This window comes from Ursus arctos, unplaced genomic scaffold (assembly GCF_023065955.2).
Source record: "Ursus arctos isolate Adak ecotype North America unplaced genomic scaffold, UrsArc2.0 scaffold_17, whole genome shotgun sequence".
Taxonomy (NCBI): Eukaryota; Metazoa; Chordata; class Mammalia; order Carnivora; family Ursidae; genus Ursus; species Ursus arctos.
Genome location: NW_026622841.1, coordinates 38110737 through 38131018, shown reverse-complemented (window position 1 = coordinate 38131018; position 20282 = coordinate 38110737). Strand labels below are relative to the sequence as shown.

Sequence of the window (20282 nt, the reverse complement as noted above, 5' to 3'; positions counted from 1 at the left end):
TTCTTTCCACAGGGTCTTCGTACCTATTATTAACTAACCTGGAGCAATCTTCTTTTCACATCTTCACTTGGCTGACTCTGTCTCATCCTTCAGTTCTCAGCTCAAATGCCTCTTCTTTGGTGACAATTCTCCAAGAAGGCTAAACTAGGTCAGTCTCTCCACGACGAGATCTTACACGGCCTTCACACCTCTATGCTCTCCTCCTGATCACGATCACATGTTGCTATTATAGACTACGATCTGGGATTGTTTATTAATTCTGGTTCCCTCCCTCCCCCAGCTCTAAGACTGGTGAAGGCATGATAATATCTGCTTTGACTCGGCCTTGTTTTCCCTGTATTGAGAGCAATGGCTGCTACGTAGAAGATATCAATTACATTTATTGAATGAATGAAATTAATGTGTAAAATGAGAGGGCTGGGCAAGGAGATCATCTAATCTCTGGGTATTCACATTCATTGGCTTGCCAGACTTAGTCTGCACTTTGCCTAGGAATGACACACAGCACATTTAAGCAGCAAATATGACTCATACCCCCTTTATACCAGACTTAGTGGCAAGTACCACAGCTTGTATGTAAAAAAAGCATCAGAATTATTTGTACACATGCTGTTCTCTGGAGAAAAAGCAACTGCTATATTCAAGGGAGGTATAAACCAGAAATAAAGTCAACTAGTTTTTCCAGGCACCCAACTTCCTTGAAATACAGTATTTTGGAAGTGACCACCACACATATTTTTTTTTAAAAATCTATGAAAAATCCACTAATGCACTGGTGCATGAATACACAGCAGCAAATAATTCAAGATATATAGCAATGTGCAGCCATGTATCTCAAATTAGAATTGAGCTCATTGAAGGTAAAATTAGATGCTAACATATTTAAAAAGTCCAAACACAATTCTCTCTCCTTCTTTGTCCAAAGTCATGGAAACAATCACTCCATGAACCGAAATAAAAAGTTCCAAGCTAAGAGAGGACAAATGTCATGCTATTATATAAAGTCTTTAGATCACTATGTTTTCACTAACACCTTTCAGTTCTTACTTTTTTGGGGGGAGGGGCAGGGGAGAGAGAGAAAGTGAATCTTAAGCAGGCTCCACACCCAGCAGAGCCCAAAGTGGGGCTTGACGTGGGGCTTGATCTCACAATCCTGAGATCATGACCCTGAGATCATGACCTGATCCAAAATCAAGAGTCGGACACCTAAGTGACTGAGTCACCCAGGTACTCCACTCAGTTCTAATTCTTAAACTGATCTCAACAATTCCTTGAAATAGTCCCATATAATATGGTTGTTGGTTAATCCTACAGCCCACCACATACTTTCCCAGCCTCGGGCTCTCCTAGAGATACACAAATTCATTTCAGTTTCTAGAAGGCACCAACTCTGTCTTGCCTTTTGGTATTCCCAGTACTAGACCCTATTACTAAAACACTTTTTCATCCGCTTCTTTGCCTTGATAATTCCTACTCATTTTCTCAACTTTACAGAAGGTCACTTTGAGGAAAGCTTCCCTAACCTTTCATGTTTAGATTAGGGTCCCTTTTCTGTGCTCCCATAGCACCCTGAGCCGTCCCTCTCGATTCCTTAACACTCTCTATTGTAATTGCCTCCTTAGATTCTTGAGAGGAGAGATGATCTTATCCACATTCTACCCTCCCACCCAGCACAGAGTGGTATTCAATAATTGCTTGTTACATGAAAGAATGAAGTCTGTAAATAAGTCTAAATTCTTCCCTGGGCAATTTCAGAGTCCTTCTGGAAGCACCTAATTGTTTTCTGAGATTCTCCAGCAATGAGAAATGCACTGTCTATGGATTCTGCATCCCTGTTTAGAAATGAAATGAAATTAAATAAAATTAAATAATTTGTGGGGTTTAGGTTTAAAGATAATATAAATAAAGGAAACCCACAGGTATAAAACCCTGTTGGGGTTTTGAATTGAATTGAATTTCCTTTTCATTCTTTCTAAATAAATAATCATAAGAAATTATTATTAGCTTTTGACTAACTTGACTTTCCCTCCAACATATCCTCAAAGAAATAAACTGAAATTAAGAAACATAGGGGCCAAGGAAAGAAGTCCGGGTGAAAGTATCAGTGTGCAGGCTTATTATTTCCTGAATAATCAGCAATTATTGGGTATCGGATATGATCAAACCTGTATTTATCTCTTGGAACTGAACTTCACTGTCTTACATAAGATTTGCTTTCTTGGTACTATTCCTTCAACATTTATGGAAAGTATATATATATATTTTTTTTTTTAAGATTTTTTTTATTTTTCAGAAAGGGAGAGAGCGCATGTACAAGCAGGGGGAGCGGCAGGCCGAGCAGGCAGAGGAAGAAGCAGGCTCCCTGCTGAGCAGGAAGCCTGACCTGGGGCTCGATCCCAAGACCCTGGGATCACGACCTGAGCCAAAGGCAGATGCTTAACTGACTGAGCCACTCAGGGATCCCTGGAAAGTATATTTTAAAAGACAGAATGAGGGGCAGCTGGGTTGAGCAACCGATTCTTGATCTCGGCTCCAGTCATGATCTCGGGGTCATGAGATCAAGCCCCATGGTCAGGCTCTGCACTGGGCATGCAGTCTGCTTGGGATTCTCTCTCTCCCTCACCCTTAGTCCCTCTCCACACTTAAAAAAATAAATAAATAAAATAAAGAGTCCACCAGCCTCTGATCTTTGTGACTCTCTTAAAAGAAATCAATGACACTCAGACCCAGGACCCCTCCCATGTGGATGGGATCAAATTTAATGTCCTCCAGGGATCAGAGGAGACAGCCCAGGAAATCTCCACGCAATGGTTTCCTGTATGTCCTGCCACTGAAAAATACAAGGCCCCCAATCCCTGAACTACCAGGTAGAAGACGGAGCCACAAATCAACTGAAAGGAAGAGGAGAAAAAAGGCCATTTCCCCCTACCTCCGGCAAAGGGAACTGAGGTGGCCAGAAGAAGGAAGATGCCTTTCTAACTTAGTTCTTCTAATTTTCATCTTAACGTTATTAAAGGCAAGTCTTCATGATTGCTCATAGAAGGCAGTAACAAGCACCTAACAAGTAGAATGTCTCATCCGAAATGCAGAAAGAAGGAAGTCAGCCCCAGGAAACACCTTTCCCCACCAGTGAAGGCCTTGGCCAATGGGGAGCACGAAGAAAGTAGGCTCCTCAGTGCTGTCCCTTGCAGGGGGGTGGGGGGACGTAAGGGACCTCTACATGTGGACTTCATAAAAACTTTGATGTGTTATGAAAATGTCTAAAGTAGCCACGGGAATTGTTTCGTTTTATCTGTGCACCAAGGATTTAGGGCCTGCAAAGTGCAGGAGGCATGTTTTTTGCACTGGCCATTTTAGTATTCATGTCTCCTGTACTGCTTTCTAATAAGTTAAGAATGAAACGGGAGACTGCGTGCAGGAGTGAGAAATGCAGGGAAAGCAGTACTGTAAAATAAAAATGAACGAAAGTGCATCTCAACTTCCCTTCTATTATTAACAGTCGAGAGAAAAACAATGCCAATTTTACTGGTATTACTTAACATTTTACACTGACAAAAGGACTTTACAGTCATTTGTACATGTGATTTCTCAATACTTTCTCTATGAGAGACCACAGAGGTCTGTCGCTACTCTCAACGTTAATTATATAATGTTATATTAAATGATTTTTCCAAAGAGGCGGATAAAAATGCAATCTGTGTCAGCATGTTACCAAAACAGTCTTTTCAGTGAGAATAATCGTTCCCTTTGCCGTTTGGGTAAACCAGACCGCGGACTGGCTGACGGTTGGAGTTTGTTTTCTTTATGTGATGTACATTCACTTTCTCCCTTCTACCATCCTCCTCCATTCAATTTATTATGATTTGTGTACCCCTTAAGCTGTGATTCTAAAACATAACATAACAGGGTAAGATCTAGAGAAAGTGATGACGGCCTTTCCTTTGCATTTTTCTTTGTTATATAATTCGTGTAAGCTGTGTGGCTGCCGTAGCTGGGGATCTGTGCTCCTGCCTGTGGAATGCCATCTTTCTCGAAGGAGCGTCTTTATGAGACAGGCTGAGAAATGCATGCTCAAGCCACGTGGGCAAAGGATTCTAAGATTCAGAGGCTCTAGCTAACCTCAAGGTTTAGGTTTTTGCTGGTTAGCGTATTTGCTTATTCGTATGGAAACAGCCATTTAATAAACAAGCAGGCCCCACGCTGGGCACTGTCTGCTAGCATTAAACTGTCATCCACCTCTCCCCGCCAACAAGTTTAGCGGTCCTTCAGGGTCAAAAGAATGGCAGTGGGAAGCTCTGAGATCCCTAAAGCTTCGTTGGATTTAGGGAGAATTTGGATTTTTTTTTCCCCTATTCCAGTGAGAAACCGTTCTTCCTTTATTGTTACATGGCCCAAACAGCATGGAAATCTGTCAGTGACCTGACTTATTTATTAGTCAAATAAGATGCCTTAATTAAAAAGTACACACCAACAGCAGAAATCATCCAGATAAACTGTCTCTATCTCTCCAACAAACCTGAAAAATATGCCTTCACTTGGGGCCACGTAGTCACAGCCCAGCAGGTAATAAACTCTATTTTTTAAAGTACAAGTCCCAGTGAAATGAAGAGTATAAGCGGAGTAGACATTTATTTCAAAGCTGTAAGCATGCCTGACTATAGAAAAGAGGTTCAAGATCTTTGAGTATGCTCCCATTATAAGAACTTTTCTATACATTCATGTCTTTATTTCCTTCCATTTCAAACCTGGTGAATGGAGTCAACCAACACTTATCTCTACTTCTGAATCTATAGATTACCACGTGCAACATAAGAAAACTATGGAAAATAGTTTCCTGGCTCCGGGACTGTGGGTCCAAGTACTATATCTGTCGCAGTGGAATTTGTCTCCCCTCTGCATAGACAGCTTGAGTTGACTGACGCCTCTAGGGTAGAAAGATCCACACAGTCCTCGTGCTGAGACCGCTGGTGGTGATATAATAATGGCCATAACACCTGGGATTGGTTGAGCTCACGCTATGTGCTAGGTGACTTATAAGTAAACATGAAGAAGCCATGACTTGGGACATTGACATGCCTTGCTCAAGGTCATAGACATGGGTTTGAACCCAGGTCTGACTGATTCAAGTTCAGGCCTTCTTACCACATCCTTCTAAGTAAAGAGTTAAATCAGGCAATGTGGAAATCTGAGTAGGGTGACCCTATGTTCTAGTCTATACGTATTGTCCCAGCATAATCAGTAGGTCCCCAAGTCATGCTCTAAAGTGTCCCCGTTTGGAGAATAAATTGGATGATCACTCTGTCTCTGAACAAGGTTTAAAATGAATGTAAGACTTTTCTTAGGTATTATTCATGATGCTTTAATTAATCTTTTTGCCTTTAATGAAGGGCTTCAAACCAGTAGCAGATTGGGCTTTGCCTGGTGTATTTGGGAAAGCAGATGGATTTGTGAATGAGTATCACTTCTTTGGCCTCTGTGAATCTTTGTCTTTCCTTTCTCTTCTCTCCTCCTCCTAGCATCAGTGTCTTATTCTGTGGAGGCTTTCTCTATTGATCAGTGTCAGATAATTGATTCTTTGGTTTTACCTTTAAAATACAACTTGGTCACTCATTCAGATGTTCAAATCACTATTAACGGTCCTTTTGTCAAAAAAGGGAATAAAAACCATGTTAAGGATCTCTAACTTATTTTTCTTCCTTCCTTCTCCTTCAGCTTGCTGCCATCATCCCCCCACTTCTTTCCTACAACGGTAGTGCATGGCTGTCCAGGGAGTTTCCTTGTGGCAGATCCTGGACAATGCTACTGGCAGTCTCACCGGGGTAAGCCAGCTCCGAAATGTATTATTTCAAGCACCACCTCACATGTCTTTGCGCCTCTTCTGCTCTTATGGGCAAACTGTTGTCCTGTTTCTATTATTTTAAAGGGCTTTTAGTAAGAGGAAAGGAAATGATTTTTAAAAAATCTGATAAAATATATAACTGCTTAAAAGACATATGCTATAAGAAAATCTAACTTTCTCTTTTGTTGGTTTTAAATGTATGGCTTTGATTTATGGATCAAAATTACTCGTTTATTATTTTATCTATACAGCTCTGGGCAATTTTGACAGTTAAAATTTAGTTTTATTGACCAGTGCAGCCACTGTGCCCACGAGGGGACTGGTGCACACAGCCTGCTGCACTCAAGAAATGATGATTTTTGATTCCATGACTGAGTCAGATTGGGAATCATAACCGATATAACAATAAGTTCCCAATCTCAGGGCCCAAGGCAAGAGGTTTGCTGTAAAACACAATCACCCTTTAAGGAGGGGAGGAAGAGAGTCTCGGGTGGAAGTCTGCAAGCACAATTGAATGCAGCTGGGATAGGCCACGGATACCCGTCCATCCAAACTGTGGAGCTATTGCTCTCGCTCTCTTGAGGGGATTGTTTCCCTAAGACCCGTTTCACAGACTAGAGACAAACGAGCAGAAAATGCCTAAAAGGCAAAACGAATGTTAGTTACAAAGACAATGAATGAAACACCCCTTCTGATGTGAGAAAATTTACTAGGGCTATTAACCAACCTTTCACTTTTCGATAAGCAAAAAAAAAAAAAAGAACGGAGGCATGTGTTTCGGAACACCTCTGTGACCACCCCCTCTCTGTCACAGAGACGCAAACTCACGCAGTGCTTCTAGGCCAGTTTAATTTAGGCCTATTCGGCTACCAAATTGGCCACCTCTGCAATGTTAATTTAGTCTTTTACTCTAAATCCCCTGTGATACATAAACAGACCTCCAAAGGGTAACAAATCAATAAAATGTCTAATTTGATTAGCCATGTTTTCAAATTCATCGAGACAGCTCTAAGCTGAAATAAATAGGTGGGTAAATAAATAAAGAAGGGCACTCACTTGTGAGTATTTTCCACGTCTTCTTTTCATCATCGTAGTACTGAACCAAGTTGCTGGGGAGCCGGTCCGGCCCAGGAGGCAAGCCTCCGACCAATAACAGCATTTTCTTGTTAGAGCGAATTCTTCACCCAAAACAAAAGAGGAGATGAATAACCACATTATTGTAGAGCCTTTTTAGTGGCGACGAAATCATAACCATCAAAAGAATGTTCCTTGCTTGCAGATTTCTATTTCATTTTTTCCTGTTTCTTCTCCCATTCATGTCTCAACAATTTTTTTGAACCAAGCAGAAAAATGATCAGAAGAGCAGCATATCCCCATACTCATGGAATAATAAGCTCCCTTTATGCAATTTGTTAGAGGTTCATTCTAGAACGACCTTTTTCTTATATTATCCCTTTAAATCATCACTCTTTACAGCTGAGTACACATGAAATGCTCTGGAGTTGTACTAAGGTTAAGCATTAAAGTTGCATGTCAAAAATCGTATTAGTCAAAATCATTATTATAAGCCATTCTCCACTCAAAGAACCTTGAAAAAATTAAGGTTATGCAGAGAGTTTGTGAGCCAACTCTTTAATCACCCAGGGAACTTCGAACACCAGTTTGGTACAATTAGTAGCACAGGGCTCACCGGGGTAGGTTAGCCAGTATCAAGGAGACTTTTTGTTTGTTTAATTTAGCTGAGACTTCTGCCTTCATCTCTTTCCCAGCGCCCCCTCCCTTCCCTGCCCCAGCCGCCCGCCCCCACCCCCTATCCCTGGGCACCACTGGCGACACAGCAGCACCAATTGGTAAAAATGAGACTGTGAGGCTGTTTTGAGCCTCCCGAGTGGAGCCCTGCCAGTGCTTGCCACTGATCCGGCGGCAGGAGCCTGCTCAGCTGTGCGAAGTCACTCTAATTCCCTCCCTCTGTTTTTCTACCTTCTCCCCCAGGGGGCAACCACTGAAAGGAGTGACTACCCACCCATCAAGAGCTGGCAATTCGCTGCTATTAACCGTGACTGTGATTCCCAGTCTGCCTGGCAGTTCCTGAGAACAGGCCTGCAACGTCTCATATGCAGTAAAAGCTGTACGACGCACCCTGGCCGGCACACTCGACCTGATGGATGTGTGATCCCAGGAAGGCTAATGGATTGAGCGCACTCGCGATTGGAGCAGGGAGGGGAGGCCCAGACCCCCGCGAGGGGCCTGCTGATTTAACGGTCGCTTTACATATAATTGAACTTTTCATTTACCTGAAAGGCTGAAGGTGGTGGTGGAAGAAACGGAACAACCACGACTGAAGGAAAAAAGTCAATAAATACAAAAGGGTTCCTCTGACATATGATCGCAACCCGCGGTGGCGGCTGGAATCTGTTATTACATAGTCAGCCCGTCGTTCTGATTCAAGGACGCTCGGCAAAGTACGCCCTTGTGGAGAAGCACTGTTTGTTGGTTAAGAACCTAACATTCGGAGAGTTAACTTAATACAGTTAATGACATTTCCACGTGAAGGAAGGGAACAGGAGAATTCCTTTAATGAAACTCTGGTGCCACTGAATGCATTGTATATGCCTCAGTAGAAAAAACACCTTCAGGAGAAACTCCTATCAGGGAATCATGGATAGGCGGAGTCGTACTTCCAGAAGGATGCCTAATGTAATATCAGCTTGCAATATGAATTTTGTCACGAACAAAAAGCCCCCTCGGTTCTTCGAATTTAAAGTACTTTGGAACTGTACCCATATGCCTTGTAGCCCAGTAGTTGTGAAACAAAACCGGAATGCAATGGCGAAGAGCTCCAGACTATGATTTCAGTGATCGGGGTGGGTTTGCTAAGAGGGTGATGGAAACTCAGTGCAGTAAGCAGCTTTCTTTTATTTTGGAATGAGAACATACGTAATTGATGTGCCATAGAATCTCCTAAATGCACGGTTACAGAACTAACGTAAGACGATTTCATTATTGTCGTTTTAGTCCAAATAATCAACCACTGTGTGAGTATAAGACAAGTCAAGATGAGAGCAAATACTCTTTTTTAGGTTGCTGCTACCGGGAACCTGTGGAGACCGTTTCCTGTTCAGCTGGAAGGCGCCAATCGTGGCTGTGATGACAGGACACCTCTGTGTGCTGCCAGACTGCGGTGGGGGCAGGTAGACCAGTATCTGTGGTTACACAGAAGAGGAAAGGACTCAGGGAAGTGGTAGTGTGACCAAAGCAATATAATTAAATCTCTGTTTTAGTATTTAAATAAAGGTACTGCTTTTAAAATGTGTTTCATGAATGACAAATGGAGAGAAATGAATGACTTAATGACAGTCGTAGGGTTGTTCCATTAACTGATAAGGCCAGCTTCCCCGGACATATCCACATTGGTGATTTCCAACAGCAATTTAGATGGACCATCTCTGCAGATGAGGAAAGGATCTAGAGTCTTTGTTCTCTCTGCCCAAAGAGCCACTCGCTGCCATCTGTCCTCCAAGAACTGGCCTGAGACTACCGGTACCTAAGCCACTGAACAGTTGGCAAATGGTAACAACCTTCACCCCTGCCAACAATGACATGATTCAAAGGGCTAGCTAGCATAGCGGCAATGAAAGCCTCCACATAAACTAAGATAAATCTCTAAACCACCCAGCCTCCTCAGGGAATGTGATGAAGAATTACATGGAAGGAAAGGAAACTCTACCTACCCTCATTGGTTGTGTGTTTTCTGCAACGGAGTCATGTTTTAAGGTCATCATGTATGGCCTTGTAGTGAGTGAAAGCACATTTTAAATCTTCATTACTATATTCGTATTATCATTCATGAAACTTAGTATGGCATTTCCCTTGGATTATTTTGTTTCTAAAGTTGTGTCACTCAATTTTCTAACTCAGTATCGATATTATTTAAGTCTAAACAAAGTTTAAAACTCTACCTTGTGATGGTGAATCACATAGAAACCCAAAATAGGATAAAGCATGTGAGGAGTAGCAGAGGGCAGAAGAAAGAACACATAGACTCACAGAACACACGTGAGTGTTTTTCTCCCCATTTTCTCCATTGACTTTCAAAACAGCCTTAAAGCCACAGAAATAACGCCATTTTACAGGGATGTTAGAAGGCTTCCATAGTAAAATAAAATGGCATAAACAGTATTTAGACTCAGGCCTCTGAATGCGACCAGGCCTAGGATCTTTCTAAAATCAAATTTATTTTTTTAACATTTTTTAACCTGTAATTTACCATAACTTCTGATTAAGACCCAGATGACCAGGATTCTAGGACTAATTTTCTTTTCCTTTTTTTAAAATCAAGGTTTTATTTATTTATTTGAGAGAGAGAGAGAACCAGCAGGAGGAGGGGTAGAAAGAGAGGGGGAAGCAGACTCCCTGGTGAGTGGGGCCCACCATAGGGCTCGATCCCAGGATCCCCAAGATCATGACCTGAGCCGAAGTCAGATGCTCAGCTGTCTGAGCCACCCAGGAGCCCCTCTATGGCTAATTTTCTATTCAGCAGAGTAATTTTGTGTAAATTACTTGGCTTTTTGGAGCCTCTGTTTTCTCATCTTTAAATAGATTAATAGTATCTGACTGGTTTCTTCAAGGGATTGTCATGAGGATTACATAAAATGATGAAGTGAAAGTTCTGTGTAAACTCTAAAGTAAATTATTATTATTTTTTAAAGATTTTTATTTATTTATTTATTTGACAGAGAGACAGCCAGCGAGAGAGGGAACACAAGCAGGGGGAGTGGGAGAGGAAGAAGCAGGCTCCCAGCGGAGGAGCCTGATGTGGGGCTCGATCCCGGAACGCCGGGATCATGCCCTGAGCCGAAGGCAGACGCCTAACAACTGCGCTACTCAGGCACCCCTAAAGTAAATTATTATTTATCTGTAGATATTGGCAATACAATGTGGGCTTCATTTCAACATACCAAACCTGATTAAATAGTTAAAAAAGAAAAGTAATATTTTTCACTGAGATTCTTACTGAGTTCGTGTATATAAATACAAGCTAATTAAGAGGACTTCACTCCCCAGTTGTTATCTTATATGTTCATAGAAAATTATCACTTTAATCATATTGGATATCTTTTGAGCCTTATTAGAAGAAAATGTACATCTGGACAATACGTAAAACTGAACCTTTCTGGACCCAAACAAAGGGCACTAATAGAGATCCCTCTACATTTCTTGTTTCTTAAGAATAAAACAAATGAGAAAAACCATCACATATTTTACTTTGATATAAATGCAATGTCAACTATTCAATTACTCCTAGAAAGTAATACACGTGAATAATTCCTGTGGAAAAGCTTCCATTCTTTTTACAATGTGCAATTATAATAGTGACGCTGACAATAATGACAGGTAATAATGAGTGTGTATTGGATATTGAAACCCCTGATTATCATGCTCTTTATTTGACGTGTGTGAGCTTCAATTTGGAAACACCATGATAAAAAAAGATGCCCTGTGAACCAGGAAAGTAAAATTAGGAGAATCTGAATTAACTTGCTGAGGGGGGTTTCAATTATTCCTTTCTAAATGATTCCAGCAGAGCCTTACAGGTTTAATTTTAGATTAGGGGAAAAAAATCTACAGGTGTAGCCCTTTTGCAATAATTAGAGTTCCTTCGTATGGCTACCTGGTATACTTTCTAGAAGCTCTTTCCATAGGGAACCAATTTAGCCAAAGTAAATATGATCTCTACCGATTTGTTAATATTTTTAAAATACTCCCTTTTACTCCTCAATTTAGCACCACCTAGACCAAAGTAATGTGTTTAAAAGACAAGGAATTAGAGACAAAGTGCTTAGCATATCACGATTAATAACATTATTTAGATGCCTTTGATTTGGCTTTCCCAGATTCTTGCCGAGAAAAATATGAGGTTAAAAAGGCGATGGAATTTGAAGGTCTCCTTTGTTCCATCTCAGTAATTGCCCAACATTTACCATGTGTCACATTTGTGTGTGTGTGTGTGCGTGCGCGCGTGTGCGTGTATGTGTGCATGTGTGCTCGCGCGCATATGTACTTTGGTTCCAGGGATGAATGATTGAAGGATGACCTAAAACCTCCTGGTGTAAACAAATTTTTCATCATACTGGTGTTCTAAGTACGGTAAAGTCTCATTTATTTATATTTCAGTGATTTGGAACTTTAATAATTGGGAAACAGGCCAGATAAAGTTTACCTTTCCATGATACATGGGAAAAGTTTTCATTAACTAGATTGCAAGGAGAGTTTTAACCTGTTGAAGAAATCAGGTGGTCTGCTGGCAGTTTAGACTAAATTCATTTTACAGATTACAAATCTTTCTCATTTATTTATTAAAGAAAACATTCTGCAATCTTCTAAGAATCATTAAATCAGAGAGTTAGAAGAGAACTTTGAAGTAATCTAGTTCGGTGATCCCCCAGCCTGGTGAGTCACCAGGATCATTGGGGGTGATTACAAAATTTAGATTCTTGATCTAGATTCTCGGGTGCCCACTCCCAGAGATTATGATTCAGTTGGGATGGTGCCTTAAAAATCAATAATGTTTCACAGTCTTCCAGTTGATTCTAACAAGCATATAGCCAGGCTTGAGGTCACTGACTTGGTCCCCCTCTCCCTATAACGTAGAAATCTTTTAGTAGTTTTTTTCGTAGGTAATTATTCTCATCAATTTGGCAATTTATAACAAAATGGACTTTGGTTTTTCAAATCCACTTTATTGTGGAAAGATGTTGGATAGTTGTGTTAAAGATATTTTTTTTTACCTTATGCTGAGCTGAATATCTATCTAAGTTTTCTAAAAAAAAAAGAGCAAGTGCCTATCTTTGGTAGCACTTCAAATATTGCAAGATAGTTGCCCTATGTCTTCTCTACTCTGTGTGGAAAATCATCATTTCTTTCTGAGAAAGTTTCCATTTTCCCTACCATCGTACTCACCTCCTTTGAATATCTCTACATTATTGTTGTCCCCTTTTTAGGATGTGACCAGCATTGTACACAAACTAACCAATATGATGTGATATGATGTATATTTACATATATGTAAGGATATATATAATATATATTTTAAGGCTTTCTAAAATTACAGTAGTCTTTTAGAGGTCACAGTGCAGTGTTGGGTTCCTGTTCAGCTTCCAGAGGACCATGAATACAGATTTTTTTAAAAAAACCAAATGTTTTCAAGCCAGGTTTTTTCCTATCCTATACTTCTTGTGGTTAAATATTTTAAACATCGACATGTGGCTATTTTTAAACGTTTTTATATCCTCTACTGACTTAGATATCTTGTTCCAATTCACTTATTATTTAGCAGTTATTAACTGAGCTCCTACTATGTTCCAGGTACTGTTCTAAACACTAGCGCTAATGGTGGTAACAAGAGGGGTAAATTCCTTGTCCCTCATGGCACTTACCTCCATCCTAGAGGGGACATCTATTGAAAATATCATGATTCTTGAAGCAGGGAGCCTGGTTGTTAAGTTGTTAAGGGTATAAGTCCTACAATTTGGGCAAGACCCCAGGTCTATTTTATTTTATTTTTTTTTAGAGAGAGCAAGTGAGCAGAGGGGGGGGGCTGGGGAGAGGGAGAGAGAATCCCAGGCAGGCTCTCTGTTCAGCGCAGAGCCCAGCAGGGGCTCAATCCCACAACCCTGAGGTCAGGACCTGAGCTGAAACCAAGAGTCAGACACTCAAGCGACTGAGCCACTCAGGTGCCCCTAGCTTTAGCTCTTTTGAGATGCATGACCTTGGGCTAGCCTCTTTCCCCGTTTTAGCCTTATTTATAAAATAGGGATAACAACAGACTTAAGGCAGAGGGTTTTTTAAAAATTAAATTAAATAATATATGCAAAGTGTTTATAGTAGTGCTAGATAAATGCTATCATTACCATCCTCCTCCTTATTGCCATCATCAGTGTTTTTAGCTATTTCTTTGTGTAATTTGCAGGTTTGACAAGCTAGTGGCCTATGTCCCCATCCCAGTTTTATTACTTAAAAATAATAGTACTGTATTTCCATTGTTTAGATATTTTAATTATCCTAACTTGTTCTCTCTGAAACAATACTAACTCACTGGGGTTTTTACTCTAGAATCCCTCATATATGGTCTTTAGGAATACATAGTCTTTTTTTTTTTTTTTTAAACAGAGATTTGATGGAAAAACTAAGCGGTTTTGAAGTGGCAAAGTACACTGGAGTATATAATCATTTTCCCATCCTCTAAAGGCCACGTTCATTTTAATGTAAGAGTCAGCCGGACCTGGATTTAAATTCTCTTTCTGCCACTTCAGAGGTTTTTATCCTTGGGCTCGTATTCCACCTCTTCAAGACTTAGTCGCTTCATCTGTAGAGTGGGAATGTCACAAGGGTTAAGTGTAATAGGAAAATAAATGGTTGCTACTTGTGAATAAAACCACCTTCCAGAGCCAGTCCTTTAACAAATGGCAAGTACTTTGTGTTGATGATGCCTTGGAAATGAGTGTCTCTGCCTAGTGAAGGGAGAGAACAACTGATACCTCTGACATAACCCAGTAGGGAGAAGCTGGAGAAGATTGAAAGGTTACGACTCATTCCCAATACTTTCCGATTTCAGTGGACTTCACTAAGCCTATGATGGCTCGGCCTTTTACACGAGCAGTGAGTGAATGGGCAATTTCACGTCTGGTCTGGGGGGCAGGAAAAGCCAGGGAGATGCAAGCCCCCAGGGATTCCCAGACGTGAGGATGGGTTTGGGATTTCCATAGACCATGAGACTGGTGGGGTTTGGAATAGTTTTTACCAGATCTGGGAAGCCGCGAGCTGACATTTGGGTTGCATATGGAAAATATTTATGTAGTTCCCATGGTAATCAATCGATAAATGATTGTTATTATTATGCATAATTATTAACCTTATCAATCACTCATGTGAAGATCACTCACTGGAATTTGGCTTTTTCTTATATCGCTTAGAAGTCTTTCAGAAACCATGGGTTGTGCCACTTATAAATAGCCAGAATCTTTACTGCATAAGTAAGTTTCACCAAAATATAAAACCATTGGGTTTCCTACAGTGGTGTGGAGCCAGATCTCATTAATAAGTTCAACCTGCTCACTCTTTGGTCTGCTCTCTCTCTGTTGAGGATGTCACCAAACCTTATCCAAGTCACCAAGTTTCACAATAATCTTGATTCTTCTTCCATTTTCTTGCTATCTTCAATGTTTTGCCAAGTCCTATAGATTCTACAGCTGTCATGTTTCTTCAGCCTATCTCTATATTCCAAACTGCTGTTAGCCTGAATCAACTGGGTTGGCTCTCTCCTGAGCTGACGGAGGAGTGCTGCCCCTGCTTTCCGTGCTCCTGCTCCCGTTGAATCGACCCTCCATGACTTTGTCAAATGAATTTCAGCAAAGCCTGACGTTCATGATCACCTACTTCAGTCCTCTTCTTAAAAACTATCATAGAATTCCCCATTACCTATCGTCTATAAGGGGCACATTCTCCCCACATTCTAACTTCCCCTTTCTCTCTCCTTCTCTCTCACAGGTAAATGCCTTGCTTGCAATTTTCTTCAGGGATAAACAAGTTTCTCAGTTAAGGTCTGAAAAAAACTTGAAAGAGGAATTTCAGATGGAAACTGCTTAGACCATGGGGAAAAGTAAGCAGAGGAAGATCCTGAGTGTTTGGCCAGGAGGAGACTTTGAAAATCAGCTAGCCTTCCCTAAACTTCCAGCTAGAATGGTACCCAAAAGTCCCCAGAGGAGAGCTGCTACCCTTTTCTTAAATTTTTCCAGAGAAGTAAACTCCCTTGAGAATTTGTTCCAGCTGATTTGCTGTTGTATTTAGGTTTCTTTATCATAGCTGTTCTTGGTAATTACACAGCAGCTTTCATCGGAAGAGCCTTTAAATAGACCTGATAATGCCTCTCTGAGGTGGGTAAACACAAAGTATCATTATCCCCATTTAACAGATGAAAGAATAGAGGAAAAAGGGCTTGGGCATCTCTTCCGGTGCCTCAAGATGGGTTTTATTTCCTCTATCTCACAGAGGAAATGTCTCTAGGGTTTTCTAGCAGCCCCCCCCCCCCCCGCCTTCTGTGATACTCAGGGTCAGGAATAATTGGAAATGCCTTAGCTTCCCATCTTCTGACATTGGAGCTGCCCCTCTTCCTACCTCCACGAGCCTGGCTGTGTGGTGACCAGAGAATGGTCAGTCATATACACTACTCAGTTTTTCTAAGATGGAAGTAACTTTAAGATTTATTTGGTCATATCCTAAAGACAATTCATGCTCGCTGAGAAAAAGTCTGACTATATTTACAAGCAAAAAGGACTTAGTATACAGTAGGTAGTCAATAAATGCTTCTTTTATGAATGAAGAAATGGTAAACAAAAGAACGAATAGGTGAAAAGAGTCACTGGTAATCCCACCTTCAAGAAATCATTACTGATCCTTTATCATCCTTTTTGTTTGTCTTCTCTCATCTGTTTTAAGGTCCAGTCAGTGAGTGTGGTAAGGAGTCAGAAGGCAAAAGGGGAAGGGGGAAATCCATGTTTCTGAACTATAAGGTGGAGGAGTCAGAGGGTAATACTTTGGGCAACGGTCTTACTGACAAACACCCAGATCTAACCTGCCACCTTCCTCTGCACTGCCCCAAACCCTTTCGTCTTTTATGCCTACTCAAGCATGTCCAAATAATCAGTCTTGCTGTTGGCACACCACCACATCCCTGATTTTTACTGGATATCCCTATTTTTCTCTTTGCTCTTTAGGATTATTAATGTCTCACAGAATGGGAGCTACCCATGACAGAGAAGTTTACCACATTTCAGTTATTAGCACAATGTAAAAACTTCGTGATATTTGCCGTATCCAAACACTATGACATGATTTAGTATTTTATTTAAAAGTGCTCACTTAAATAACATTTAATCCCATTCTACCTTAGTGGTTCTCAGTGCTGCTCGCTCTTTAGAATCACTTGGGAAAGCTTTCACAAAGTATCTAGGATGGGGGCAAGCTCTCAGAGATTCTGGTTTAAGGACTGAGGGTGGGACTCAGCATTGTTTTTTACTTTGTTTTGTTGTAAGCTTTCCGTGTGATTCTAACGTGCAGGCACTACTGAGAATTATTGCTCTGAGCAATCACATTTATGAATGATGGACTTCATGGGTTAATTGTTTATTTCTAACACATGCTCACATGTAGTAACAGCTAACCTAATTATTATAATACATTTAAAAAATGGTTTTTCGTGTGCCATCTGAACTTGTCTCACATCCTACCAGAGGAAGGAAAACATAGTTGAGGACACACTATAGTAAGTGGAAGAAGTCAGGACTTTAAGGTCTGAACCTGTGAAAACCATGGTACATTCCAACTCTGCCACTGCTTATGTGTTTGGCTGTGAGAAGATCCACCTCTTTATGGACCATAGCTTCGCACGTCGCAACTGTAAGGAAGCATCTTCCCGCCCCCTCACTCCTCGCCCAAGCTCCTGCAGCATGCCGGGTTCTTCCACAATTCCTCCCTCGCACGTACGAATGCCAGGTGGATTAGGAAACGTGACCATGGCGTCCCGTGTGTGGAAGGGGGAGTTTGCTCTGCCTTTGCCACTCTCCTCTGGGACCGAACCGGTAGACTGGCCAATGATGGGAGAGGTAGATATGACAAAGAAACCTTCATCTGAATCCACAAAATGTAGGCCTCCTCCCTGAGATCCTAAGCCTTCAGGGCCAGAACAGGTCCCCTGTACATAGCACCTCACACTCCATCCTTGGTCCTTTGCTTCATGAGGACCATGGCTCCCAGCCAAATTTATACTCACTGCATATCCCCCCTCCTTCCACACCTCCCAGATTAAAGCTTCCTTTAGTAACTAGAAGCAGTTGAATATCTTCTTTGCTTGATTACCTATATAATCCCTAATTCTAATACCTAGTACTTAGTGCCTTTCTTCTGAAGAGCATAAATTGCAATGGAAATAGCATCTCATTAATCCTTCCCTGCATCCCTGTGAGGAAGTTGAGTGGCAAGTATTACCTCCTAGACTAATCCTCATGCCTGCAAGTGGGACACAGGATCTCACTGCTCACTAGCACAGAGGCTTGCTACCGAACGAGCTGGCAGGGACAGCCAATGTTTGTGCGACAGGAGAAAGCTCTTCTCCTTGCTCAAGAGAGAAGTGGTTCTATGCAGCCTGTCACCAAGGAGCCATTCCAGCTCTGTGTAGCTTGGTGACAAAAGGAGATAAAGCGTCACTCTCACGCTAGTGCTGGACCCATAAGTAATGCCTGCATTTACACTCCTAAGAAAGCTCAATTATTAGACCATGCTGCCCCCTGAGAACTAATCTCATTATGGAGACTTCTCTCTCTCTCTTTCTCTCTCCCGCCCATCTGGCTGGCTTTTCGAAAAGATAGAGTGACTTCCTGACCTGGGGAAACTGGTACCTGCCACACAAGAAAAAGTGCAGAAAGACACGAGATCCCAGAATAATGTTGAAAATTCAAGTTCAGGATAGCACAGAGCCGGCTAAAATTACTTGTCTCTGAGGGTCTAGGACCTAACAGTCAAAATGAATATATTAACAAAATCAGCATTCCAAAGAAAGTCCAGCCATCCTGGATGATGCCGAGGGGGGCCATGGCCAGATCCTACCTCAGGGTCTAGAGCCTGATTTTATCCATTACTCTTAACTCCAGGGAGACATTTCTCGTGGGGAAACTAGGAAGCTCGTTCTGAGGAACCGGAGCCAGCCTCCCGCCACGCAGGCTGTTTCCAGTTGGAGAGTCCCTGCAGGAGTGGCCATGCGGGAAGACAGTGAGAAAAGTTGGTTAGTAACTGAATATATTACTCCAGGCTTCTCTTGGAATATTCATGGCAATAAATAGGCGTCCACCTTCAATTCAAGCAAAGGGAGTTTCAGCTGATACCATCTAAATGGGCCCAGAATTTGATTAGAGGGGAAGAATAATCCTATGAAATCATCCTGGGGTTAAGATAAATGAAGAAGGTTACCCTTACTTTTGGGTAGATAGGCAGCAAGGGACTGAGGCAGGCCCGGGGTGTGTGTGCTGTGGAGACAATGAGGTGTGGCTTGTGGGATCCAGCTTAGGGACACCCCGCTGCTGTGGGTGAAATAGGAGTCTCTTATCCTCCTCCTTTTTTCCTCTCCCTCCCTGTGGGGAGCCAGTTCTTTCTGTTCTTTGCTGCTTCACCAACCCTGGAGGGGCTAATGCTGAAGTAAACCCTAACTCCAGGGCTTTGCAAGAGGCTAAGAGGCTCCCCAGTGTTCCCGCCGGAAAGGGCATCTGGGTGGAAGCCTCCCAGACCCTCCCAATCAACCAACCCATGACAACGTCCACTTCAGTCATCAGCTCTTTCCCAGGCAGGAGCAAATCATCCTGGGGAAATTGACCACATTCTCTGAGGCTGAATTGTGGACACTCTACTGTGTGGCTTGCATTATTCTGAAAATTCTCTAGTGCAGTAGGTACCCCAATTCCATCATCAGGAAATAAATCCCTTAGGAGTCTGGTAATTCCAATAACTTTCCCCGCTACGCATTTCCCCCTTTCTCATGTCAGTTTATCAGATTTCCTTTAAGTTTGCAACATATTTCCCTCAAACTTATCTCTCAGTAAATTACTGTTAGCATGTTCTCCCATTTTCTACAGATATGTAACAAATTGGAAAGCAGAAGCAATTTTTTGTTTTAGTCTCATGATTTTCAAAGTGTGGTCCAAAAACCACCCGTCCCAAAACCACCTGGGATGTGGCTAACTATGCAGGTTCTTGGGTCCACATTCCAGATCAAGTTATTTAGACTCTCTGAGGTACGGCTAGGGAAGATATATTTTATTAAAAATCTCTATTGTTGATTTTTTTTTTAAGATTTTATTTATTTATCTGACAGAGAGAGAGAGACAGCTAGAGAGGGAACAGAAGCAGGGGGAGTGGGAGAGGAAGAAGCAGGCTCCCACTGAGCGGGGAGCTCCATGTGGGGCTCAATCCCAGGACCCTGGGATCATGACCTCAGCTGAAGGCAGGTGCTTAACCGACTGAGCCACCCAGGTGCCCTTCTATTGTTGATTTTTAAGAGAACTACTGATTTAGGCATTGATGAGGCGGAGGAAAGAGGATATGTTTCTCTTCCAGCTTTGTATTACTGGAATAGATAGCTATTCATGTATTGCTGACTTGGACTATTGCTCAATTGCCTATATAACTTTGCCCTATAGGCCTAGTTGAAAAGTAACAATTCAGTTAGCTCCCCTAACCTGTTTTCTGATTCCTGGATCCTACGGTATAAACTGGCTCTTGTTATAAACTGAATCGTGTTTTCCCCCAAATCCATATGTTGAAACCCTACCCCCCAAAGTGACTGTACTTGAAGACAGGGTCTTTAGGAGGTAGTTAAGGTTAAATGGGGTCATCAGGG

The 20282-nt window shown here is 41.7% G+C and overlaps 1 protein-coding gene across 1 annotated transcript in view; it reads right to left on the bottom strand.

Annotated features, from left to right (window-relative positions):
• KLHL14 (kelch like family member 14) overlaps positions 1–20282 on the bottom strand; it is a 97211-nt gene that overhangs the window by 61998 nt on the left and 14931 nt on the right. Inside the window, exon 2 of the mRNA XM_026496163.4 lies at positions 6896–7017. Coding sequence (XP_026351948.1) covers positions 6896–7017 — 122 coding nt within the window. The remainder of the gene's footprint in view (positions 1–6895; positions 7018–20282) is intronic.